The sequence below is a fragment of the Calonectris borealis genome, chromosome 5 (assembly GCF_964195595.1).
Source record: "Calonectris borealis chromosome 5, bCalBor7.hap1.2, whole genome shotgun sequence".
In the NCBI taxonomy this organism is placed as follows: Eukaryota; Metazoa; Chordata; class Aves; order Procellariiformes; family Procellariidae; genus Calonectris; species Calonectris borealis.
In genome coordinates this window covers 26,261,728-26,289,396 of record NC_134316.1, presented here as the reverse complement: position 1 = coordinate 26,289,396, position 27,669 = coordinate 26,261,728, and the positions used below count along the sequence as shown (strand labels likewise).

Sequence of the window (27,669 nt, the reverse complement as noted above, 5' to 3'; positions counted from 1 at the left end):
AACTGTTCTGAAAGCAGTAGTCTCTGCTGATTTATACCAGCTGAAATTTTGTCCCCATGTTTCTGATCCTGTCACTATTATTAGAATTATTATTTATTATTAATTATTATTAGAATTATTAGTAACATCCAGATGTATTAAGTATCTTTCCATTACAATGATATGAACCAATCCTTGCCCCAGAGAGCTCCCAGTACCAAAAGAGAGACAAAGAAGGCGGCACCAAGTCAACTTATTTTAGTATATTTTAGTCTTGTTCTGAAGAATTTACCAAGGAAAACATGCCTCAGGACAGTCTGTGCATACCACGAATTTGCTGCTCTTCTTTAAATTTCTTGATGACCCCAAGATGCTCCTCTTACTGCCGTTTAACACTATGGCAGTTAATAGTACATTTTGAGCCTGTTTTTTATCGCCACTTCGTGAATTTTCAACTCAACTTATTGTTGCATCCAAACTGATTTAACTGCATTAATATGTGTTCAAAAGAATCTCCACTAAACAATTTGTAGGACTCCAAAGGTCTTCCAAGGCTTTTAATTCACTGTATTTTTGCAATGTCATCTGAAATGCAGTTGCTTTTCTAAAAGTGGTGGGTTTTATTTTGTTAGGTTTGCTTTTTTTTTTTTCTTTTTTTAACTTAAATCCTCGTCATTGTTTATTGCTTATGAATATCTCAGTTTCCAGCGCTAGTGATTTGGAACTAGCTGCACAGATCTTTATGCAGTACATGTGTGTGTGCATCTGTCTGTAAGTTCTCATAGACTGCTGAATCTCTCATTGTTTTCAGACTTGCTGATCCAATTTAAACTGAATGACTATAGGATAGAAATCTCAAACCTATGTTTCATATAAATTTCATGAAAATAAAGAGCTACATATCTGAAAAGGGGATTAAACTACTGTTCCCAGTAAGGCAAAGGCCGCTGCATGAGGCCACTCCTAATTAGACAGCAGAAAATCAACACGAGAATGCCCCAAACCCATGAAGTGAGGCATAATTTGGGGCATGCTTTATGTTAGGTACTGTAAGATTCAGCCCCAAGACAGATTCACAGGAAATGAGCTTCATTACCTCCTCGGGTCATAGAATGAACATGTTTTTGCTTGCAACATTTGTTCCGTTACTGTGCTAGGGATGGGTGTTAGATACAGGGATGGTAAGTGCCAGGAACATTCTTTCTGTTTTTGAAGATCATTAATATATCTGCTTTTCTTCAAAGCACTACAGTACCTCCCTGCTTTTAATCTTGAGTAGCCCGAGCTCAGCTGCTACTGGCTAATACTCTTAGATGTGCATCATCCTTACTGACAAGCTGTACATGTTGAGATTTTCTAATCAAAAACTGCCATTTTTGTACAGATAACACTTTGTGTATGGTGATCATGTATAGATGTGGAAGCAAGGAGAGGCGTGATCTAATGAGGCAAATATGGGATTGGGAGTCAGGATCTTCTGTGGGCTCTCAACCTAGCTTTTCATATTTCTTCAGTCTGTGGCAGGGAAAATCACTTTCTCTGTCAGTGCTAACATTCTTCATGTGCAAAACAGGGTTAATGCTGTCCTACCTGCCCAGAGAATTATGCAACAGAATTAACTTACTGATGCTTCACATGATTTTTAGCTAAAAAGTCTCATAGTGTTCTAAGTATTTTTCAGATTTATAGCCCTAAGAACTTGTCAGGGAAGCAAATGTCTCCTCAACGTCAAGTTAAATCTGCCGAAGTTTTTTACTTGCAGCAGCAACAGTTGTAGAGTGCTACCTGCTTCAGGACTGCCTTTGTCTAGGCTTCTGCTCTCCCTAGACCCTGAGCCTTCAGAATCCTGAGTGATGAGGTCTGTCTCCTACTTTTTGGATGTGCTGAAATCTCTTCCCAACCCTTCCTTTGTGTGGTCAGGCTCTGCTCTCCCCAGCTGCCCTCTTTATTTGCACAGTAGCTTCTCCTGGTTTCCTGTCCTGTCCCCATGGACTTCACAGCAGGGCAGTATGCTTTGTAGCTGAATCCAGAAGCCATGGTCCGTGTCAGCTTCTAGTCTCCCCATCCTTGCCTGGAAGGCAGCCAGAATCTCAGCACAGCATGGAGAGAAAGGCCTTTTTGGAAGTCCGTTACCCCCAAGAAAAACATCCATGACCTTTCTTTAAGCAGGTCTCAACCTAGCTTTTGCTGATCAGACTTTGATAGAGCATCCATGCTTGCTGTTTCTTCAGCGTCATGGACCTCCTTGCTAATGCATGTTAACACAGGGAAGGGGGGTAAGACTGTGTGCTTTGTGGACTCCAGGATCTTAATGATTTTAATAACAAGAACAACAACTTACAGGAAATATGCATAATATCAAACAGAGCACAATGAAATGTCACCTCTGAATAAGAAGGGGGTGCAGTGACTTGAGGCTCTCCATCCCAACCCCATGATGTGTCAGACTCCAAGATGCAAGAGACGAAACCAAGTTCTATTTTAGTTTGTTTTGCTGGGGGGGAGGTGGGGTGTGACTGCTATTTTCCAGACTTCTGCGCTTGTACCAGCTACTTATTAAAAATCTGAAAGCTGCGATCAAGGTAGAGCTTCAGGGAAGGGAGAGGTTAAGAAGGACTGGGAGCTCAAGGGCATCTTGTCAGTGAGCTCTAGTTAGGAAACAGGCCTGTTTTGGCTCCTGCACTTCCTTTTCTCCCTAGAGCTCTGCCTGTCAGAAACGCCTTCCCACACACCACTGCCCTGCCATTTGCCAGAGAATTGCGGGGGAGAGGGGCTTTTCCTGTCTGTGTGCTGAGACTCAGCCAGCCCTCAGACTGTGGTTTTCTCTGGAGCCTGCTCGCTGTTGTTTTTGTTGTTTTTCACCAGAGAAGAAACTGAGGACAAATGCAGTGAAGAGCACTGCTCCCAGGGTCACACTGAGGTGACTGGCAAGTGCTCAGCTATTCCCCTTGTCTCCTATCACTGACCTCTAACTGCCAAACTACACGGTTACGGTATTGCCTCTTTGCCCTGGGAAGCTGACTGACTTCGAGGAAAGACAAGGCAGAACTCCCAGCAGGTTGCTTCTTTCTGAAAAGAGTTGAGCAGTTTGCAGAGCTCCCGTAGGGAACCATTCCCCACTCCCTACTTTGCCAGTGCACTGCTCAGTTCTCCAGTGTCTCATAACATGCAGATTCTTTCGTTCCCTGTGACAAATCTCCAACATACTTACTCTCCCACCTGCTATAGGAATAGAAATATTTTCTGTTCCCTGGTATTACTGGGGATTTCCTTTTTGTCAGCCTGCTGACCTGAAATCCCTTTTTCTGTTATTTCTTTCTGTTATTCCAAGCACCTACAGGGTTAGACTGAAGATCTGGCACTGTCACATCTTCCCCATAACCTTTTTCTTTCCTAGAACTGTCTCTCAATCCCACCTCCCCCACAAAGAATAATTTAGCAAGATAAATGCAGAAAGTCAGTCAAAGCAATAAAAGCTTTACTTCTTTGTGGATGGGAGCCCACTGCAAGATTAGATTGAGGATAGGACCTCTTGTTTTTTGATCCAGAATAGTATCATTCTGTGGCAGTAATGAGCTTGTCTGCCTTCCTAGAAACTAGTCCTAGCTTCCAAGGGTATAAAATTCGGCTCTAAAAACTACTTCACTGACTTGACCACTTAACTCTTCTTTTTATGCCTGGGACTGTCCCTGGACCCTTGGGGTTGCCTTCACCAGGCAGATATTATCCCTCAAAAAAATGTCACCCGCTTCCATCAGCTCTCTCAGCAATATTCAGAGAGGTAATCACCAATTATTTTTTTTGTTTTCTTTTTTTTTTTTTTACCAGACTCTCTTTGCCAACTACTCACAATCCAGCACCAGCCATATATCTATGCCAGCTGGCTCTGATGCCCATAAGACATCAAGTGCCACTTCTAGTGTCCAGAAGGCAGCCAGTTTGCACAAAGTGATGCCATCCCAGGGTACGCCTTCTCAGCTGGTTCCAAAGCCTCCAGCAAACCACAGGCAGGCAACGGTCAGAAAGGCTGCAGCCCAGAGGATTTCCAAGTAAGTTTTATCTCTTCCTATCCGCAACAGGGAGTTGGCACTGGTTCCCCTGAGAAGGAATATCGGAGAAGAACTTGTCTACATGTGACTCTGACATAGATCTTTTTGGCTATGCTGTCCAAGATAAATCTAAGAATAACCTGAGCTGTGTGTACTGAAATAGGTGTGCACTATGTTGCAGTTTCATGTTTCACAATGGTAAGGTAGGTAAGGCTATAACATCATATAAACATAAGGACATACGAACTGCCAGGTTGAATCAGAGAAGTATCTGATCCAGGGTGGGATTCAGTTACCTAAATACAGGTTGCTAGTGACTTTTTAGATGCCCAGGGCTGTTCCACTTGACCTCTACCTGCTGCTCCAGGTGAGCACAAGTCTTCTGTAGATCTCGTGTTGTATCTGCCAGTCCCATGCAGATGTCTCAAATAACTTGAGAGTACCAAGTATGGTACTAGACATCTATGTTTAGGCACTTGTGTCACTCCCTCCATGTTTAATCTCTGATGGGGGCTAGAATCTGGTGGGTCAGAAGAGGCTCCCAAAAAAAACCCCCCAATATCCTTAACAAGCTAATCTGCCCTTGAGCCAAGTTTCCCCATAAATTTAACACATAATAATTGACTTATGCCTACAAGCACAAGTCTTTATTTCATTTAAAGTGTTTATATTGTGCCTAATGTAATGATAGTTTTCCTCATTATCTGTAGAAATCCTTCTTTTAACTTTTACTAAGCTTTTAATTATATAGTGCTTGTCATTCTAAGGTAGATGGATTTGGCGTGTGTTATCTTTAAAAACAAAAAAAAATCACCATGAAATGTTGCTTACTGATTTTAAGTTTCTTTCCTTTCCATTGCTTGGTGTGTCTTCTCTTTTGTGCATTATGAGAATGTGAGCAAGACTTCTGGGTTTTTTTCTTATCCTTTACCTTTCTTGGTAGGTCTCTGTTTATCTCCTCTTAAATGACAGAACTGCTTTAGACTAAATCCTTCATCAGGTTTTTCCTCATATATCCTCAGACTTGTTTCATCCCTGAATACTGAAGGGCAAAAATTGCATTCATAACTTCCTTCCTTATACTTACTCTACAGCCAGAAGAGTTGTAAAGCTTTCAGAGCAGGTTCCTGTGACGCTTCCTGATTCTGTGTTCCCTTCCTGCTTAAAGAGAGAAGTTTTAGTAAAAGATTACTGATGAAAGACGCCTTATGAAGATGCTAAGACACCGTCAGTGTGTGTGGATCAAATCTGGAACTGCAAGGCGTATTTAAGGGGATTGGACAGAACTGCTTTGGGGAAGCTTGTGTATTTCCTGCTCTTGCTATCTTAGGAGATAGCATACTGAATTAATCCCCCAAAACTATTTAAAAAGAAAACAAATGTTAGTAGACTTTGTCAACTCAGCAAATGCAGATGTGAGCATCAAGTCTGGCAGGTATATGCTGGTGGGCTTGCTATCTGATTTCTTTTATGATGGGTAGCTCATGTTAGTACAGGTGACAGGCTATGTCAGTGGGTTTCTCTGCTGGGCAACAGGGATGTGTATTTGAAGATGCCGGTGTGCTGTGCTCACTTCTTGGCAGAGGAAATGTTTATCCTTGTGAGATGAAATTGCAGCTCCTTGGACAGACTTTACTTTGCTGCATTTTTGTGGTTTCTACTCTGTGACAGGCAGGAGTGTGGGAAAACCGGAAAAAGTTCAGCACCAAAAATGCACAGAAGGGGGAAAAAAAGCAAAAGATGCCTTCAGAATTTCAGAAAACTAATCCAAGTATTGAAGGCTGCAAGGAGCCACTCCGGAAATACTTTCCAAGTTGCCTTTCAGTCTCCAGCACGAGGCTCCAAACCCATTCTTGCCATTCATGGGATATTGCAGTAACATTTTTTCACTTACATGGAAAACAGCAGTGCCCAGCTATATTTTCAGCATACTGAGAGCTGATCGTTTAAGAACTGCTATGCCTCAGTCTAATTTAATCCATTCATTGTTGTCAGGAAAAGACCAGAGATGCATCGACAGAGGAGAGTGAATGGAGAGAAACCTCTTTGTCAAAGGAGTATAGATTAGAGAAGAAAAAGATGTCTTCCATGCTCCAGCCTGTTCTTTACAGTCCCTGGTTATTCTGTACAAAGTATTCTCGGACACTGTGTGTAGTCTGCTTTCAAAAAATTCCAGTAGCAGAAACTCCACCATGTGCTATAGAAGACTATTTAAGAAATCTAGACAACCTTATTATCACAAAGTTTCTCCTGATGTGCAATCTGAATTTTTCCTTTGTTTCATCCTATTGTACCTTGTTCCTCCTTCCTGAACCACCCTAAACACTTTCCCTTGCAAATACTTTCCATCTTTTGAATATCGTTCTACTTCTTGGAGTTTCCTGATGTTGCTTAGACTTGTTGAAGTTTTGTTAACCTCAGATAGTAGTTCCACCTGCCAAGTCCTTAATTGTCTTGAATTTACCGTATTTTCTTCAGTTTGTCAGAGTGCTTGCATTGTGGCACCCAGAATTGTACTTTTCCAGTGTGGGACTACCATATCCTTAGGTTTTGACATGGTAAATATTTCTCTCCGGAACATCTAATCTAATTTTGGCTTTTTGGCTGCTTCATTTCTCTGTCAGGTCATTTTTGATTTGCTGCCCACTCTCACCCTCTAATACTCGTTGGCTATTTTCCTGATCTCTTTCCTCAAAGAAGATCTCGGTGCTATATATTATTTCCACAAGACTCACTGAAACTAATCCCATTCTGTTGTTAAAGCTCTCATGTCTCTTTTTTTTTCCCATATATTTCACTAAGCCAGATCTTTTTTCTCTGTGTGCTCTTGCACCGCTTGGCTTTTGTTTAACATCTTAATAAAGATCATCTTTTTAAAGTTGTTTGTAGAATTTTTCCAGAGACTGGACCGTGAAGACAAATTAAAATCAACTTTGTCTCTTTGACCTATCTCTTCCTTGCATGCATTATCAATTCTCCCCCAGCCAGCACACGTGGCTTCCAGAAGAGGAAGAAAAGAGTAAGAAGCAGAAAACTCAACTACAAACAGAATGAGATGCTAAAGATGAACATTACTGACTAATTCAAAAACTATCTAGTAACTTGGACACTTCCCTGGTTCAAACATAAAGGAAAAAAGTAATGGAACAGCCAGACAACTCAGTCTTGTCTTTTCAGTTCCTGGCCTCTCTTGTTTTCTCAGTCTCTCAACTTGTAAAAGGTGGTAGGTTGACTTTATAATGGACTGTGTCCAAAGCAGACTCCTTGCTTAAGCTAACGGAGTGGAAAACTGGGGCCCATATTAAGGTGTGGAAAAAGACTAACTGGGAGAAATGGTTTAATATGTAGCTCTATGCTGAAATGTAGCTCCATAAAATGGTCTCATGGGGCTCTATAGTTTTGATTAAATGTGCTTATATCACAAGTAGAAAGATAGTTTTTGAACAGCTAACACAACAATCTCTTCTTTCTTTCCAAGAGTCAGACTGGGTCCTTCCCACTGTTCATGTTGCCACTGCTATTGGCAGGTCTATGAACCATGAACAGAGCTGCTGATAGCTGAGAGCAACATTTTGAGACAGAGAACACAGATTTAGTATTCGTAAGCAGTGGAATGAAGCAGATGTCCCTGGAAGCAGCATTTGGTGTATCGAATCTTCACGTTACAGATGACAGCATGCAAAGTAGAAAAATATATTAACTCAACTGTCAGAACCCAGACTGAACTGGTACAGGTGGTAGACAGAAAATCTTTCTGCTTTTAGGAATGACTAAGTCACAATAAATACAAATTTCTGCGCTATCATTCCTATAGTAATGTTTCAGAAACCTGCTTTCTAACTATGTCAGCATCAAGTAGAGCAAGGCCTTGAACAGCCTGTGAACAGAACTATCAGTCAAAGAAAAGATCTCAGAAAAATTCGGCTTTCAATGTTAGACCACTGTATATAAAGAGAGGAAATGCCAGGTAAGGAAAAGGAGCATATAGTTCAAGATGTTATCAGGGAGAGAGAGAGCCCAAGAAGATCACTGAGTTTACCATCAATAGACTGGAACGTCACAAACTATTGGGGATTTTGATCAACGTGGCGTAATTTCTTGTACTGAACTTTTCTATAAATGTCATTCCCAACAACTCTATTCAGGAAGCCTTTCAAAACAAATACTCCCTTCAAGCCCCAACACCACAGCACAAAATCTTTCTACCTTGTTCTTCTTTTGTATATTTACTTTGCATGTAAAATATATATTTACTTCTGCCAGCAGCAGAAGAGCCAAAGTTCTGCTCAACTGTAACTAGAACAGAAATAGGGTAGAGGTGATGCATTTCTCCAGGGTTCAGGAAATCCATCCCATGGTGGGGTGGAGTCCTGACTGCAATTGGATACAGAAATAGCCAGCTGTTCTACGAGAGGCTGGCCAAGCCTGGCAAATGTGCTAAAAGTAGAATGATGGCCACAGAGCGAGCCCTGTAAAACACTATGGTTCTGGTTTGTATCCTGTCTTGCCCATATGTACTTATTCATAGGCATGCGTGAAGTGCCAGGTACCTCGCACATACAGACTGAGTGCTCACTGAAAAGAGGACAGGCAGCAGGAGAGCAAGCATGTAACTGTTACTGGAACCCCTTTCACTTTTTTGCTACTGCTGTACTGCGGCACACTTGTTTTTTTAGCTCCTGAGCATCTGGGTTAATCAGGCTGCCTGACCCTTAGACATTTTTGGCAGGAAAAGCAGTGCATCTGAGAGGCATGCCTTGATTTAACACCCTGACACAGCTGGGCTCACTAGGCCTGTAGCTCTTAGCCCTTGGCTAGCCTCAGATCATACACACAGATACACATGCAGAGATACCCTGTCCAAGAGCAACAAAGAGGAACAAGCCTCCCTGGCTCTGGGTCTTCACATTTGTTGCTGTCCTCTTGTCAAACCTGAGCTTTTTGTGATGTGAATTTGTTGGTGTCAGTTCTGTCCCCCCTGGACCATTAGATGCGTTCATAGCATCCCAGGAATAGGTTGTTAAAACAAAAGTGCTCAAAATTTAGTCAAGAAAATATTTCTTTGTCACCTGTGGAACAAAAGCATCCTTCAAATTTGCAGTCCAAGGCTGGGCAGCTTAGCGCTGGTTTAGTGCCTAAATGAAGGAAGTCAATATCAGTTTCAAGGAGGGGTTAGCTGTATAAGAGATGGAAAAGGGCAATGACAGATATTTAAGTGGAGGGGACAGTGGGGCCAGTGTTTTTGTTAGTATTGAAGAAAAAATGGAGAACATAACAATGGATTGCATTGGAGAAGTGGAAGCAAAAACAACACAGACATTAAAAGCAGGAAACGGAGAAAGGCGGTAGGGTTTCAGCCAACCCAAGGAGGAAGAAAGTGGAAAAGGATTAACTCAGTTTAAGCAGTGAGTATGTTCTGGCACTGGAGCTTCCATCAGGACAGCAGAGAGAACTTGAGGGGTGAGCTTAGCGTGGTGGGAGATCAATGACCCAGAAGCAGATCTGAGAATGAGCCGTGCGGAGGTGACAGTTGAAACTGCAAGAATCGAGGTACACTGTGGGGCGGCAGAAAAGAAGGAGGGCAAGTCTGTAGACAGAAAGAGATTCTCTAAACGTAAACCACATTTGAAGGTAGAAGTGTGACTGTTCCTTGCTTTTTTGTTGTTGTTGTACGTGCTGGCGTTCTTGATGACATTTTCAACCACTAGTCTGCATTCTACCTACAGAAGGGTGAGCTGAATTTGGCTGTCAGTTGTGCTGCGTTAACAAAGTGGACAAGCTAATTATGAGTATGGAATCTCTATGTAAGATCCATCTGGATTCTCAGCTCCCAGAAGGACCATGCAGTATCAGCAGCAAAAGAAATCATAAGTACAGATCCAGAATTCTCTCCAAGAGACAATAAACATAGAAATAGGCACCTCATTTGACAATAGCATTTCAAATTACAGCTGGCTGAAGTAAGGCGTGTTTTGCAAATGTCATATCTGCATCCCTCTCCCTTCTTGTATGGACTCCAATTTATTTCACTAAAATCCGACTGACATAAAATACAGGAGTCCCTCACTGGCCTTTTAGCTGCCAGGAGCACCTGGATTACTGGCAACTTGCTGACTTTGAAATCTGAAAGCAAAAGGTTTCAGACAAAACTATAGAAACTGCACACTTGTGCTTGGGTCTGTTAGTCATCAGGGGGATTGGAGATTACAGTGGTCTTCTGGGGAAGTAACTCTAACACTGCAGAGCTGAATGAGTGAAGGAGAAGGGCTCTGGCAGGGAGACAGGAGTGTACACGCAGAAGTCTGGAGTGATCAGGGTAGAGCTGGGCAGGAAGGAAGAAAGGCAAGGAGGGATAAGGGAGGAGAGGACAAACCAGGAATAGATGGATCAATTGTATAGATTTTAAGGACAGAATAGATCATTGCAGCTGTATAGCTTGGCCTTGCCTTGTGAGTAGACCCGTCTTTTATGTAGGAGGGCATGGTCTCAGTTTGGTAATGAATCTTTGTAACAGTTAAAGGAAGTGCAGTTGTACTCCACAGAATATAGTTTTGCTGTAACTCAAACGCTGAGATAAATGCAGGAAGATTTGCATGAAGTATCTACTTGAGGACTGGCACTGGACTACTGGAGATTAAATGCATCCTATGGGTCTCAGTTTCCAAGACAAGTGAGAAATCTTGCCTAAATGAGCTGTCTCTGCTGAGATGTAAGGACTCAACTTTTGAATGTAGCATGTTTTTGCTAGTGTGTACATTTCTGTTCTAAGGTTGCTTAATCATTTTACTTCAAATCACTGGAATAAGGTGACCACGGCATTACTAGTTGAATTGTGCTTTGATGGTCCAATACCATTTACTATCTCCTTTATCCTCCAGAACCAGCTTCCAAGGCACATGGGACAATTAAGTGTTTTAGGCACATCGAAGTCTTGCTGGTGGCTTGAGTGTTCATCTGTCTTGCTCTGCCGTTTTGGAGTCAGTTGCTGTCACTGCCTTTTTTATACCATGTTCAGGCACAGCTTCATAGCTACAATCCCAGTGAGATTATGTAAACTAGAAGAATTCTCAATTTTTTGTTTGAGACTTTTATTCTTCCTTGGTATATCCCTTCTTATCTCTGTCTAATTTGATGCTTTTACCTGTTAGGGTGACCTCCACTGAAAGGCAACTGAACAGATTCCAGAACAGCCTTCACAGTGCTGCATCCTGTGAGCCAGGGACAAATTCCACAGGTGAGTGCCAGTGCCGAAGAGCAGGAAAGTGGGGGTGGGCATGCTGGGATGCTTTCATCTCTCTCAAGAACTGGCAGGAAAAAAACTTTCTCAGCAAGAAGAAGAAACACAGCTGCCTACCCTGCATGTAGTGGTTCCTAGGTAACAGTCTGGGTTCAGCTGTGCAGGGAATTTATTCCTCCTGGGATTAAAAAGACTAAACAGAAGGGAGCAAAGGCTGAGTTTCATAGAATTAGAAGAGGAATACCCCTAAAAATGTGGCTAGGAAAAAAAACTTGGCTAAAATGGCTCCTCTTTGCTTTAGGCTTTGGCTCAAAGATACTCTGTTGTTTAAGGTTGGCCTGTAATAAAGGGCCAGGACATTCTTTACATTTTTCTTCAGTCTTACAGAACAGCTTCCTGGTTCAGAAAGACATAGCTGAGACTTGTGAATCAGCTGCATAGTGAAGTCAATCAGTAGAGGTGAAAGTTCCCAAAGGAAAATCACTGAGACTTATAGAATCAAATCTTCATCATTTCCTAGTGGCTAATTAATTCAAATAGGTTTATCTGCTGTTAAGGTCTCAGTAAATGAGGACTCAGTTCATTTTTCATTGACCTATTAGCAGACCTATTAGCAGGTAGAGTGTAGTTTTGATGAACCCATATTACCCATGGCCCACAGTAATTTGTGATGATGCTGTAATGGAATATATGGATAAATTAGGGTCTAGAATGCCTTAAAAAATTATGTTTCTGACCTTTTGTTTTGCTGTGAAAATCCTGAAAACATTACTTGAGTATCACTAATGCAGTGATTTCTCTGTGTTTTCACAGGCTAAAAGAAAAGTTTGCATGGGGTGAACTACCCAATTCACTTCTTGGATATTTAGCTCTGAAACTTAAAGATGACATTTCCATTATTAATGTCAGTGATGTTATTGCTGATCCTCTAGCACAAACATTCAGCTAATGCACTTACCATGTAGTTCCCAACTGCCTCCCACGCTTTACCACCTGCCAAAAACTCTGGTTATCCTACCAGAAATGTTATAGGGTGAATAGCCATAGTCAATAAAAAAGACCCTACAGCACATTGGAACGTGAGAGTGTAGGAATGGAATATAATGGGATTATCAAAATAAGTAAAATTATGTCAGCACTGTAGTGTATGTATAGTTGAGGCAAAAGTTCTGGTCTACTGTATAGTTCAAGTTGGTTTTAGTACCGTATATAAACCAAGGTTACACATAAATTTTCAAGTAAATGTAAAAGTGGAGTTCTTAATATATTGACCAAAATGGTTTGCTGAGTGGGCTTAGATGAAGGTGTTTGTGTGCTGAATTCTGCCTTCTTTTTGACAGTTTTAAGAGTGCTCTCACAGTTGCCAGCCTGTAATTTTAAGCTCTGCAAGAGATTCTCTCCATCTCCTCTGGGTACTGTTGTTGTTACATGTGTCTGTGATAACTATAGGTAGCATTCTTCTATCCTTCCCTGTTTCTGTAAATATTTATGCGGAGCATGCGTGAGGATTGTTGATAATACTGATGATGGAAGGCAACAGCCAGAGCTGCAGGAAGAATATAGGCTAGATAACAACTACAAAGTTCAGAGTAGTCACCCTCTCTGGGAACACTTATAATCCAGTGAGAACTGAGAACTTCAGCTCATGTTTCCTTCTGTAGGACTAGGCTACCTGCACTGTACTAAACTATCCTCTCTGAAGCTGAAACAAAGGGTTTAGCCTGCCATTTAGCTAAGAGTATGAAGGCTTAGATAGAACCCTAGTTTGGCTAGGGGTAGGCTAGCAGAACAATGGTGGGTGGGTCACTCAAAGCTTCCTTGTCACTAGAAGAGGTATATAGCTCCAAGAACAGTGCTAAATATTGTGGTGATTGAACTAACTAAAGCAAAATGTTTGTTCTTGGAAACTGGGGAATTATATTTTCTTCAGCTTTGCACCAAGCCACTGGTATGCATCACAGGCTGCTGTGCCCAGTCTGTGTGTCTCAGAAACTACTTTGGTCTTTCCTGCAGGAACAGCTGTTTTTCTTCTTCACTCTCTCCATTGATTGCTTATACAAGGGCCCTGATTTCCCTCATCAGCAGCTTATTTGGGGTTACTGTTTCACATGTATTTAGTATCCTAGATACCAACTAGAAGGGTTGAAGACACAAGTCATAAAGCAGATTACAGAATAAACTGCAAGCATTTAAAGATAGAAGACTGTGAAAAGTTGCAGAGATAAAAGAGGAACCAGGCAGAATCTCTATATAAACACACACACAAATGTTCAAAACTGTCCGAGAAGCTTGAATAGGCCTTCTCCTCTAACAGCCTATCTGAGCATAGCTATGGGGCTCTGCAGAGAAGCAGCATAAAGGTGTCACAAATGATCTAACCAAACGTAAGGATGAGAGAGTCAAGGGAAGGGAGAGTCAGGCAGTATGGAAAGTTTTAACCAGATTGTCCAGAAAACAGTTCACTGGTCGTTAGTACTGCAACTGTAGGAGAATACCAGTTGTAGATACTGTTGTGCAGTGGACTCAAGCTCTGGAGGACAGATCCCTTGCGATGAAATAAAAGGGAGAATAAAAGTCAGCATTTGTGCAAAGCAGCTCAGGATTCTGAAACAAGCCACCAGTACAATGAAAGCATGGCAGTCTGTCATCCCTATAGCCTCATCCTCGTTTCATGGAGAGGCAGAAGTTGTGTGTGAGCTGTGTGCCATTGGCGTAATGAGAGAGAAGGCAGAGATTCTCATGAGTATCTACAGACAGAAAGCTAAATCTGCAACCTATCATTTGGGGGTTATTTGTAGTGTCTGAAAAGACGGTTTCCTATCAAAGTTCCTGAAAGTTTAACAGGATTTATTCTATTAAAGAAATACTGAGAATTACTACCTCTAGGGAACATTCAAAATGCTTCTGACCTGATTTTTCACTGAAATTGATCACCCAGCCACTAGTGGGTTGTCAGTCATTCTGAAAATACAGCCATTACCACATCGTTTTTTTTATTCTGTGTTACTTTGAGAGTCCCACAGCATTACACTGATTGTTTCCTGCTTCATGGAATTTAGCAATTCAGTTAGTATTAGTGAAATACGGTGATTGTAAGCTAAGAAATCAATTCTCTTTTCCAAGTCTTCTTCAGAATATAGCTTGCTGAGTAATGGCTAAGCTAAGTAGTATGGTGGGTTGTTCAGTTCCAGGTTGTCTTTATGAGGCTGTGTTTGATATGGCGAGTTCAGATGATGAAGGAAGGAACCTACGGGCTGGTCATTTTTTTTACTGTATATATTAACAATGTAAGGTGTATGGAGACATTTTGCCATATTTTGCTGTTTTATTTTCTGTTCCTCTCTAGTGGCATTAGGTGAATAGTGCATGAATTCTTTTTCTCAAGAAAGTGAAGTTCTAGGTAAAAAAGGTGTCATTTTTCCACCAGAATTTAGCTTTTGAACAACTGGCAAGAAACATCAAGGAAGTTCTGTAGCTACGTGGAAGACCTTATAGTTAGAAATTTATTATATTTATTATTCTTCCTTTTTGAAAATGCTAACACAAAGCAGATTTTAGGGAGAATAGAGGATGAAGGACACTTTATAAAAATATAACAGCAGCTTCTCTGTTCCTGAGCTGGACTCTTGTCTGCAAGAGCCTGGAGACAGGAACAATCTGAAAGTATAGTTAACCCCTCACTGCAGTTGTGGAGTGGATGCACAAGGTAATGACCCCAGCTGATTTTATTTGGTTTGGCAAAGGTAAAGGTAACAGCAACTGTGAGTGAAATCTGTCTTCCGTCTTTGCGCTTCTCTCTTTTGTTTGCTGCCAACTTCTTAGGAGTTTGTGAAATTTTTATTTTAAAAGCTTCAGAAGACAGAATGCCTCTGGGGTTCTGTTTTGCTATGGCGAAAATATAATGTGCTAATAACCTATATAATTACAAACAAATATGAATCATGATTAAAACTGATGCCTGGCTCCAGATTTGACAGGACTTTCACCTTTTCATACTCAGACCGATTAACAGTGATGCAGTTTTATTGTGATAATGTTTATATTACTAGTGTCCACATGGCTTTTCCACTACGTGTGCTGGGAGAAGAAAAAAGCATTACTGATTAGGGGAGGTAAAAGTTAGTAATATGCTATCTGAGTTTGACAGAGTGAAGACCGCTAATTCATGCAAAGTCTCAGATCTCTACCTAGTCTGGTTTAAAGCATGAGTCCAAAATGAATTTATTTGTATTCTAGTTCTCTTGAGAATACTTCATACAGAAGGTGAATGTCAAAACTCAATCTGAAGCTAGGGAGGAAACTTCTTGAGCTAGGTGGTATAGACTTGATTTTATTCCCTGTGATTCCCAGGTCTGTATCTGAGCTTAGTTGCAGGATAATGCACAATTGTCTGTTTACTTTGGACATTCACCTGGCCTCCATATCTGCATGAATGCCAAGTCCTGAAGGTATACAACTCTTTGAAATAAAGTGTATCATCATCTGTAAGCGCTTAAAACTGCATCCTGAACTGCCTAGTTGAAGAATATGGGGATTAATAAGCTGGTTTGGATCTAATCCATGTAGAAGGCAGGCTGCTGTTCTTTGTTTTCTAGTGATTTCCTTCTTTAGGCTAAGGTGGAGAGCAGTGTCTGAACACCATCCAAATAAGATGAATGTGCAAGCAAGCAGTGTGATCCGGTATAGAGCGATGAATGGAGCCTGCTTGCAAAACTAGTGTTAGTAAGGAGCACTTTTGCACTTACTCTTCTCTGCATCTAGCACGCTCCAGATTTTTTTCATTTTACAGGAAATCTACAGGTAGACTGTGTATTTCTAAAGTTTTTTATACCCAAGATTATTGTATAGTCCTTCATAAGAAGGTCATGCATGTCGTGTTATTGGAGACCTGAAATTAGAGTTAATGTTGGAGGTGCTAAGCTGTGACTGGCTGTTGTCTACCCACTGCTTGAATTAACACTATTCCTGAAATGCAGCCTTTTTTATATACGATTAAGGAAAGAAAAGAAGATATTCTTTTAGCAGGTATGCAAAAGTACAAGCTTCAAAATTGTCCTGCACGAGCAAAATTAAAAAAAAAAAAAAAAAAAGGCAGGTAAACACAACAGGCATTTAAACAAGACGCATACAATCACTTTGTATTGTTTGCCAGATCTAAACAAAGAAAATGCCTGTGATTTGGAGATTATTTTATCATCTCAACTCTCTTGGAGCGTAAAAGGTGGCGATGGGATGGGATGGGATATGTACCGTTGCCACTGTGCATGGCCTGTGTCAGACTCCCAGCCAGTTGCTACATTAGGGTGGAATTCCCAGCTGCCCAGCCTTGTCCAGGCTTCCTCAGCTTCTGCCAGGCTCCCCTGCAGCCACGGAAGGCAGTAGATTGTTGAACACCAATGTATTTATTTTTATGTTGTCACCACATTCCCAAGAGGAAGCTTGGCTATGATTTCAGCTGGTCTCACCACACTCCAAATCCTTCATCAGGAGCAGCTGGGAAAAGAAATCACTCAGGTTTCTGCATGGTACATTGCTGGTACGCCTTCTCTCTCCCACTAATCCTGCTAATTCCAGTCTTCATTTGCCACCCTCCTGGTTCTCTCTTGCTGTGACTGACTGCACAAGTGGTCTTGACTTTGAAAGGTGACCTTCAAATGGGCACCTCGAGTAACCTCTACCTCAGACTTCTTTGGCTACTCAGGCACAAGATATCTTATGACACAAAAGAGCAACTTTCGATGTCACCTCATTACTTATCCTAGTCCAGGAATGGAGTAATGATGTGCTCTTGCACATAAATCCTTCCTGAACTACCTGTCTGGCTGAGAAGCTCTGTGTGGGTTACTGAAAGGGAACAGCAATGTGGTATCCGGCACCTTGGGTGAAACTTTTCCAGTGCGGCCTCTCACCCTGTATACAACCTTTGTCAACAGCAGTAATACCCAGTTTATCCAGTTATCAGAAAACTGTGTAAGTCTCATTAAATCCCATCAGAGTGTAAAGCTCTGCCAAAAGCAGCATTCCAGGCCCTTCTCAGATGGTGTTAAGAAGATAATGTCCGACTCAGCCATCGCTCCTCAGCTAGAGCTGAGGATCAGCGTTCACTTATAATGATCAGAAATGACATTTATTCCTTAACTTGTGAGAGCAGCCTGCCTCTCACACCTTTAGTCAACCTTTTGCCTTTCTTCTATGAAAGGAAGGAGCTTTTTCCTGTTGCTACTGGTCTCATGCCACTGAAAGGACATTCCAAGTCTTGGCACCACTGGGAAAGCAGGAGAAAAAGGAAGGGACAGTCTCTAGAAATTGGCTTACCTGTTTAAGAACTAGAACCCAGCTTGAATTTTAGGAGCCTTCACTTCTGACAGACTCAAAGAAAACTCCGAAGCAGGATAAGTAATTACTTCAGGCAGTTGGCATTTTTGCCTGACTGGAGGCTGAGCATTGCTTGTTCTCAGTAGTCAGATGATGGCAAACTGCCTGTATTTCCTTGCTGTGTTGGAAATGTCATTCAAGATCAGGTGTGCAAAGACTGGGGAGAGGTTATATAATATCTTGGCTACTTCTGTCTCACATCTGGCCCTTTGGCATTAAGCTTCCTATAGAGAGGATGACTTTGCCCATCCAAATTGGATTTTGTTTTAATCTGGCATTATTTTATTGAGACTAAAAATAGAAACCAAAATGTGTGTGAATAGGGTAAAAGGAGTGTCTGAAGTTATGAAGTGTGGGGAAGAGCTGGAGAAGAGAGCCACAACAAACCAGGGAGTAGGTAGCTGAATAAGAGAAATCAGAGTGAAGGCTGTCAAATACAGAAGGGCATTAGCAGTCAGGGTAAGGAGCCCACCAAGTGTCTTCTCTATAACACGGGGAGCAGGAAGGCTCATGCCGGCTTCCACTGCTATTTCTCCACTTGTTAATGAGGCTGCTCACTGCTCTTTTCAAGCAGGGAGACTTCACTCGAATACAGTTGTGTGTACTGCTTGTGTCACCCCCCGCGTCCAAGTAAATTTTCAAGGCTTGGAACTGCTGCTTTCCCTTGCCTGCCTGGTCCAGCAAGCCAACTTGAAACTGTGCCCAAAAGATGGGGGAGGGAAGGTTGGCCTTCTGTTGTCAGCTGTCCTGGCTTGCTAGTGTCAATCACCCATGGTTATAAATAGACCCCATCTATTTATTGCCTTTCTTAGTTGCACTATATATTATCAAGAGAATGCTGGGCATCACTCTGGGATTAGAAATTCCCACTGCTCTGGGATAAAAAATCTGAATTTCTAGGATTATCAGAGCTTTTCAGGGAGAAAGTGTTTTCAACACTGGATTCAGGAGGCTTCAACATGCTTCTCAGTTCTGCCACAGACTTGCTGTGGGTATGATGAAACAGCCCAAACTAGCTCTAAAAAATGTTAGCATGGGTCCCTGACCCAGTACTGTCATCTAGCCTAGTGCTCGGCTCTGTCTCATTCCTGCAGCTTGGAAGCAGAGTAGATTAGGTACTGGTATCTGACCAAGGCTGTGTACATCTGTGCTGGGAAAGTCTATATGGCACTGAATTTTAGTGTGCAGATATCCCGTAAATGACTTTACACAACTCCTGTGATTTCCTTGTGACTCAGAATCATATCCATAAAATGGAGGTAATCCTTTTCTTCCCCCTATGTTAACTGTTCTAAGTACAGAAGTGTTAAAGTTTTTGAGGTGCAGTCATGCATGACATAATAGTATGTAAACCTGTGGACAGACATACAGGCAGATACTTTAACACTTCCTGGCAGGCAGAGAATAAAGGAGATTCATTCTGTTGTATATAGTAATTCACTGCAATGACTCTTCTCACTAGGGAGAATCAACACTTAATGTTGGCTGCTGTCAGGAATGAGTTTTTTTTCTGTCCCCCCTACTCAACCAGAACCTCAACCTACTCAACCAGAAGGAGGTGGAATGCTCACCAGTAGCTTTGAAATGGTAAAAGTTCATAGAATTATATACATTAATATTTATGAAATTATTGAATTGGCCATGAGCTGCACTCATGGTAGGAACCTACATATTTGCTTGTAGCCATAGGAATGCCCCTCTCTGTGTTGAGTCCTCAAGGTAGCCATACAAGAGGAACTCACACAAAGTGATGTTAATTCAGTTTGTGAGAAAAGACAAACTGTACTGTGCATTTCTGTAGGAAAAGGAAGGCTCAAAAGTCTCTTCAAAACAGGAAGATGAGGTTGAAGTTGGCTGCCTCTCTCATGTGCCTTTGTTTCCTTAATTTCAGCATATTGCCAAGGGATAGGTTTCTGGACTGGTATCCTATCTTAATACACATGGTTGACAGTTTGGTTCCTAATCAGGTTCCAAACTTTCTGTGCAGTGTCATAGCTGGCAATCCTGCTTTCTAAACATCTTTCCAGATCCTCTGTGCTGTGTGATGTTTGGCTTTATGCTGGGCTTTCAAGGAGAGCGTATTTTTTAAAATATAGCAATATTTTTAATAAATACCTCTCAACAAATGTCACCCACATTTAGGAGCAAGCTGATATGCTAAATACACAGAATAAGCTTTACCTAGTAGATTAGCTGTAAAATGCAAACTGTCCAAAATAAACTTGGTACATTTCTAAGTGTTTTGGATTTTTCTTTTTAAAGGACTGTCTAAGGGTTTTTAAGTTAAAGAAGTGAAGATCACATTGACTTTTTCCCATAACATGTCTACGTAGGAAAATGTCGCAGTGTGTAGAATTAAAATCTATCTCTATAAATTTCTGGTGATGGCTGAGGTTTGCAGAGCAGTGCAGCAGTTTTTCCCACAAAATAGTCCCCCATGATTACTCAAAATCTTTGCTTTGTGTTTTTTCCAGCGTCTGCTCGCAGAGAAGGACTAACACTGAACACCAGGTGAGGAATCCAGCGTGTTGCTTTAAGTACGCGGCAAAGGAAGCAGCAGCAGTGACTCCATACCACCACACTCCCATAACACCCAGGAAAGAGTGAAGAGGAGGCCCTGGTGAGAGGATGACCTACCGAGGAGAGTACCTGAACATCTGTGGAAGCTGGTGATACACCTGCAAGCTGAGGTGAATGATTGCCTCTGAGAGCTTCTGCTGCTGAGTCTTGGGGTCCTTTCCTCCCACCTCTTCCTGATCACTAACTATGAGATCTTTCTATAAGACAGAGGTCCTCCAGCTGTCTGTATTGTTCTTCCTAAGGTTCAAGTTTGAACATAAAGTCTCATTTGCTCAGCCGTTTCAGTCTGTCCTACTCTGGTAACAGCCAAGATTCTCTGCTGTCATCATATGGCAACCATCAGCAGAGAAAAATATTAGAACATACGACTGGAGACATCTGTGTAGGTTGCCATCTTGAATTTTGGCACAGAGCCATAAACATGATTGGTTTGAATAAAGTCATTTCATTTGTTTGTTTTGGTTATAATTTCAGTTATTAATTCACACTCCCAAAATATTTGCTGTCATTATATTGGATAGGATTTTAAATCTGTCTTTATGTTTCACTGTTGGATGCTTATGTTCTGTGTGGCTTATTTTTTTATTTTGATTTCTGTTTGTTTAGGCTTTATAAACTTTTTAAATTGGCTGATGTTTTCAGACCCAAGCTTGAACCCTAAGGCCCAGGTGGCTCCTATCAATTGCAATAGTGGCTTGGTGAAGCACTCCAGTTAAAATTTGCCTGATGCTATGAAAATTAATTTGCTTGTGTTAGAAAACAACATCAGCAGCTGGAAAATGTATTGGAGGGAAGATCCACCTATCCTTAAAATGAACAGGAAGCAGCTTCAGCTCTGGCTCTTTCTTGGTGCCAGGTTAAAGGAAAACTCAGTATTTTGCAACTTCTGCCTTGTCAAACAGTAAGTGGTATGATTGTAATTCTCAAAAGGTACAAAATCTCCTGTTGTTTGTATCAAAGCCCTCAGAGATTGGATTCTAACAGCCTGTTTGATCTCTTTTTTTATTCCACAGCTCCCCTGTCATTTCTAGCCTGTATAGTCAGTGTCAAGAGATCATTCTCATGTGTTGGCAAGTAGATAATGATCAACCCAATGGCTGACAGAAGGAACAGTGTCAGAGGGGGAAAGTGTTTTCTCTTGAAATGATTGTATTCATGTTCACTCTTGGATTGTGCATATTTTCTGTCATTCAAGACCAGATAAATTGTGAGATGAAATAGTTATGTTCATACCCCATTTGTTTCACTATCGCTTGCTCCAGGCATGAATTCATAAGACAGAACATGCATTTTTCTATTTCTGTTTCACTCATGCATATGACAAACACTGAATACTTCATTTGTCCAAAATGCAGTTCTCTGATGTAGCTGTTCCCTTTCTTACTTCATTTGCTTATCTTTCATTTCGTAGACAGTCGATCCTGTTCACTTTCTCTGCGTTTTTCAGCTGTTTTCTTCAAGAATCTCCACAGCATTTGTCTGCTGCTTGTGCTGCCATCACATATCATCAGTGACCAAAAGATTTGTAAAATCTTGTGAAGTTACTTTCAGATCACGTCCCTTCTGTCTGTAATCATTGAATTCCACCCATGGATCTCCGAGACACATGTTTCTACTGGTGCATCAAGTTGTCGGCTCATGATTAGTGAAAATTTAGTTGCAGAAGTTGTTACTTCAAACTTCTGCACATCCTCAGCAGCTGTGGGCTTCAAGACCTTGGGTCTGTCTTCTCATAGCCTACTCTGCTACGTGTGTTATTGGCTATAGCCTCCAGCTCTGTTCCAGAACTGTCAGAGGGGCTATTTTCCTATAAGATTTAGCTTCAGTAAATAACAGATTCCATTCCTTTCTTCCTCCCAGGGGATCTGAGTTATCCTTATTCCACTTGGTTTCATGTGCAGGATTGAGTAGTTATAGGATATACATCCTTGTGGAACTCTCACCTCTGTTTTTGTTCTCTAGTTTCTTCATTCAGATTGTCACAGCCACCACTGAAAACTATAGAGAGGTTTGGAGGATGGAGATTTAAATGCACAGTTAGGCCAGGAAAGGTGATTGTCTTCAGAAGATCATTGGCAGAAACAGCATTCTTGCATCTTTGTCTGGCAAATTACCAATTAGTGCTGGCTTATTACGAACATAGGTTAATTGTTTTGTCAGCTTTGCCAGTCTCCCACCCTCTCATTTTGGGATAATGATTTGTACTCAGTTATAGCCAGCATGTTTTCTGAACTTCTTTGCATTGCATGTTATATGTAGCCAACACCACATCTGTAACTGTAATGACTTAGTAGCAGAATATCAAACATCTTGTCTCTAAGATTTTTGAAATATTCAGGGAAATGCACGTTGCAGTCTAAGACCCTCATTTCGAAGGGATGAATTTTGTCAGCTTCAGAAGCAGTGAAGTCTTGCATCCTTTGTCCCTGGAAAATTTTTCTTCTGCTTCCAACAAATAAAAAAAAAAAACAGGGATATCAAGACTGGTCCTTTACCTCAAGCCAAACACCTAGACCTTGAGCACCTGTTCAGCCTCAGGATATATTAGGGCAGCCAGAGCATCAAAGGAAATAGCAGTATTCCTTTGCCTTGGGCATCTGCTGATGCCAGCTCTAAGCACAAATGCTGTTACCTTGGGAGCATGTGCAATAGAGAATCAGAAACAAATCCGGCAATTCCAGCCTCTTATTTTTTTCCATCTCCCTGTACTCCTCAGCCTGGAGTCATATGTGTCTTTGTGCATAGTGGATACTGTGTACTGAAGGATAACATATGTATTTTGTCTCTTTGCAGCTCTGCCACCTCCATGTCTGTCCCTTTTCAAAAACTTCTCAGAGAGTGCTTCAGTTGATAGATTCAGTGGGGAGGCATAGAACTTTCCCACACATCTTGGAGAGAAGGCATTTTACAGGAAGTGTTTTCTAGTACAAGGGGGGAAAGGAGAATAGCAAATCATTTTGGATTTATAATAGTTGCACACGAGGGGAGTATAACTATATATGTGCTCCTCAAGTGGGGATTAGTTTGTCTCTGCTTTTATGATATTTACTTCCCTGTATTCATCAATGAGTTTCATCGAAAGTGCCTTTGTTTACTGTGAGAAAACAAAATTACCAGTAGAAAGCCTCAGCAATCATTCAGCATCTACTTCAGTGGTGAGACTGGATAATAAATCAAGGGGTCCTCTTCTTCTCTCCTACTCCATGATGTTTGCATCACTTCTAAGTTAAGGGGCCTGTTCCAATGACAGAGAATCAGGCTTGTTAGTCTTGAAAGGAGTAAGGTGCACATCAGAGTCCTGGAGGCTGAGGTAATGCAGAGCGTTTTGTTCTGTGTTTAAGTGATGAGCATACCACAACATAAAAATTAAGGGAAGGATATTAGATTCTCTCCTCTCCAGAAGCAGCTGACTTGTATGCAGTACGTGAAGTGTTAAGTTCACTTTTACATGGTTCATCTTGGCCTTTAAAACAGCCTCACAAGTCATGTGAGTGCCGTCAGTGGGAGATCATGTTGTGACTCTAGATAGACCACTTAGTCTTGGATGCCAACGAGACATACTGAAGTTTCCATTCTCAAGACTAGATATGCTTTTGGATGATCATGGTTTGTTGGAAATGCTCCCCATTATGATGTCTGGAAGGTCAACATACATATCTCTGATACTGGTTCCACACAGTGGCAGAAGGTTTTGGTATCAAGACCTTTGTTTACTAGTAGGAATTTCAATGCTGTGCCTCTTCCTCATACCGGAATAGGGATAGTCTCTGTGTATGGAGTGCATGGAGTTGAATGGCTGGCAGTGCTGGACCATTCCTCTTCTTTACCTGTGAAGGAGATCATTGACTTATAGATGAGTTTACAGAACAGACTGGATTCTCAGCTTGCATTCTTTCAGGCCTGTACCTTCGACTAATACAACAGTTCCAGTCATTTTGGATTATTTGCTGGAAACAAAAGTAGTCTGGCTCCTGATTTATTTTTGGTAAGGTTTACATGATCAAACTGCCAAGGACTTTTTTCCTCAGTAAGTCCTGCATTTGCTGCTCATGATAATCCTGGGCTCACTGTTTGAATCTGGATGAGTTATTTGCTGGTGTTTAAATAGTTGGATTTTTTTGGTTGCAGTAAGTAACTGGCTGATTGATCCTCTTCATACTACTTCCTTTCTGGACACATTATTCCTGTGGATCTGTCATGAGGTTCTTCCAAAAGAAGCTTCTGAGCTTTACTTAAACCTGAGACTTTACCTCCTTTTCTTCTTTCTAGAATCTCATGTTTCTAGAGCTAAGACATCCTTGTTTACGCCAAACATCACGAGAACCTTATTTTATCCTTACAGAATCAGGTCAGTCAAACAGTCCTTGAGATTGGTTATACCAAGAGCACAAAACTTAACATTCATAGTTCTCTTCATGCAGAAAGTGGCTAATTGGAAAAGAGATGGGCAAGGAGGAGTGTAAGGGAGAAGGTGAAAAGGGAGTAATTGTTCACAGTCTTGCCAACTAGAAGAAGTAGAAGCATCAAATGAAACTAACAGATACCAGATTCAAAGGAAAAAAAAAGGGGGGGGGGGTGTGCGTGATTTTTTTTCACAGTATGTAATTGACCTATGGAACTCCTTGTCACAAGATGTTGTGGATACAAAAAAGTGTATGTGGTTTGAAAAGACAAGTAGACAAATCCATGAAAAGGTAATCTATCAGGGCATATTAAATATTAAAACTAAAAAACAAGCAGGAAGTTTTTAAGACTTTTCAAGTGTCTATTCTGGGGAAGTATCACAATGGGCTTTTCCAATTTTTAGCTTGTCTATCAGGCACGTGCTGTTGGCCACTGTCAGAGACAAGAGGTGGGGTAGACATTCTTCTAGTCTGACTTTGTATGGACATTTTATTTTGGCAGTTGCAGTACAGCCTACTAGAGCAGCCAAGGCAAAGCTACCTTCCATGACAGCGGCACGTTCCACCAGAATTCACTCTGTGGTGTTGGGTTCTCCAAGAAAAGTCTCCATTGCTGACATCTGCCAAGTTGTCACATGCAACTTGTGTACACCTTCACCTGGATGGGCACTATATATTGCAGAGGCTTTCAGAATGATGAAGCTCTTACAAGGGCATAAAGGACACCGAGATCCACCTCTAGACAGTTGTGATTTGGGGGAAAGTAGATTGCTGTATGGAAGTCATCCATAGTATCATGTTTGTAAATGGTTAATCGCTTAAATATGGAAAAGAAAATGCTTACTACTAACGGAAGCTCTTAAGTTATCTTATTCGTACACATTTCACTTATTGCCATGTTTGTCTTCCAAAGTGCTTGAGTGCAGAGCACCTTCAGGGTGAATGTGCAGAACCACAGCACATCTTAAAGAACTATAGTAGCTGGTAACTGCTTTCTTCCCACTTTAGAACCCTACTGTCCTTTTCCAAAGAATGAGATTAAGTTTCCCTGCTGCCTTAGAGATGAGTAGTTAGGAAGCGCAAGCTGATTGTCTCCAAAATTGTTGGATTCTGAGTTTTTGAAACAGCCTCTCCGTGCAGTTTTAACACAGAGCACAAACTCCACTGAACTAAAGGTGACAAACAAGACACCAAGTCTGCCCTGAGGAGTCTGCTCTGTCTGTTAACTTACCAAAAAAGGATTTTACTGGCCCTCATTGAAAAACAGTTTTCACTGCTGTTCCAATTTAAAGGAAAGAATCGCTGATCACTGTGGAGACCCTGGTGTGAAGCCTTTGCTAGTGGTATTCAGTGAATCATAGCGGTTCCCTAGGGAAAAGAGTATACTTAATAGGGCCTCTTCTCTACAAGTCCACGCCTACAGTGAACACAATGAGCTTGAGAAATCTTATACTCTTTGAAAAGGAGTGGCTTCTTTATCTGACCTATCAGACAAAAAAATTGAATTGGCCTTAAAAAAACAAATTTGATGCAATTGTTAAGAATTTGAGGGCTGTTAAAAATGTATCTTTTATTACCAGAATTTTTATTGTTTGTTTGGGGCAGGTGGGAGAGGTGCTGTTATCTCTAGAAGTGGTTTCAGCATTGTATATGGCCTTTTGCCTACTGGTGTTCTGGGATGTGCAACAGAAGACAGCCACAGAACATTAGTTTAATTTGGTGTCCCTGCAAGAGTATTTTAGAAAATCTCATTTCCCCATAGTTATAGCAATAGTGAAGAGTAGTCTCCTTCCCCCAGACTAAGAGGAGACAAGTTAGTGTACTCAGTTATGTTCAAAAGTCATAAAATCTCCTTAGAAAAATGTTTTGGGGTTATTGATCTAATCCCTGTGTCGAGTACTACCATGTCAAAAGTCAGGAAGGGGTCTTTGAAAAGTTCCTCCACTGCCAAGTCCTAATGTTTGACTGTCATCACTCCCTCATTCTACTATAAAATTTGTTTTTTCTGAGATTGGGGAAGAAAAGCAACAAGGGATTTTTCCCCCACTGTTTCCAGTAATTACTATATAGGATTCACCTCATGTTTTTCAAGTGGTTTTGCCTTATTTATATGACCTTCTGAAAAGGTCATGCTGTGTCAGATATATTTAATACATCTAGGATGTCTGTGCCATTCTTCAAGGTGTGCAGATGGACAGCTGTGAATCTACTGGGAGGGCAAATGAAGTTGTAGGCATCCCATTAGTGCCACTAGTTACAGTACTTATGCTTCTCGTTGCATGATGCTTCCCCCATTCAAATCAGGGTTGTCTTCCCTCCTGAAAGTGTGTTTTCTCCACCATTTCCAATTCCAGAAATGTGGAATACATTTTGTCTGCGATATCAGCTAGGAATTTTTTTTCTTATCCACAGACCTACAAAATTCATGTCTCCATATGTCTACTGAAAATTTCTTGTGAAAAATATCTAAGAATAAAGATTGGTGGCTTTTCCTGCCAAATTGTGGCTCTGCAAGTTTCTTAAGTCTTTTGAATGATGGCTTGGCTGAGGGCAGGTGAAATTGATAAAAATGGAAGACAATTTATAATGTGTAGTCAGCACATTGTAACTGCTGCCACACCATACTTCCCTGAGATTTTATTGCCATCTCCTTTATTTTGTTTCTCTTTGTTGTTTATTCTGTTCGTTTGTTTCCAGTTCTTCAAACTAGCACAATAGAACACTTAGCATGGTAGTATCCAAATGAGATCTTCAGATCCTAAAGTATAGTTAGAGATTTCTGTAGCAAGTGTCCTTTGAGGGGGCAGATGTCAAATTGTGTCAAGCAAGGCAGCTGTTGCAAGCTGGATGTCTTCCAGAGACTCTTGTTGCGAGTCAGACTGTCTGCCACTGCTTTCCCCCACAAGTGGAGTTTCTTACAAATCCTTGAAAACAGTAGAGACGTCCCAGGCATCTAGCCTACCTGCAAGAGGGTTCCAGCACTTCAAAAGACCATAGATTTTTGTTTCAAGAAAGGACCAGAACATGGTTACCAAGACATTCCCCA

General features: G+C 41.2%; 1 protein-coding gene across 20 annotated transcripts in view; it reads left to right on the top strand.

Moving 5' to 3' along the window:
* The window catches only part of TTLL5 (tubulin tyrosine ligase like 5), a 144,676-nt gene extending 117,553 nt beyond the window's left edge, over positions 1-27,123 (top strand). For 13 of the 20 annotated variants that reach the window (XM_075151487.1, XM_075151483.1, XM_075151489.1 and 10 more), the window contains 3 exons: positions 3,808-4,028; positions 11,177-11,262; positions 20,115-20,675. In XM_075151487.1, the coding sequence (XP_075007588.1) occupies positions 3,808-4,028; positions 11,177-11,262; positions 20,115-20,155 (348 nt within the window). In that variant the 3' untranslated portion in view covers positions 20,156-20,675. Of the gene's footprint in view, positions 1-3,807; positions 4,029-6,023; positions 6,201-11,176; positions 11,263-19,102; positions 19,228-20,114; positions 20,676-20,826 lie in introns of those variants that run through there. The other 7 variants (XR_012673860.1, XR_012673861.1, XR_012673859.1 and 4 more) reach the window with 7 other exon arrangements.
* Positions 27,124-27,669: the final 546 nt, after the last annotated feature.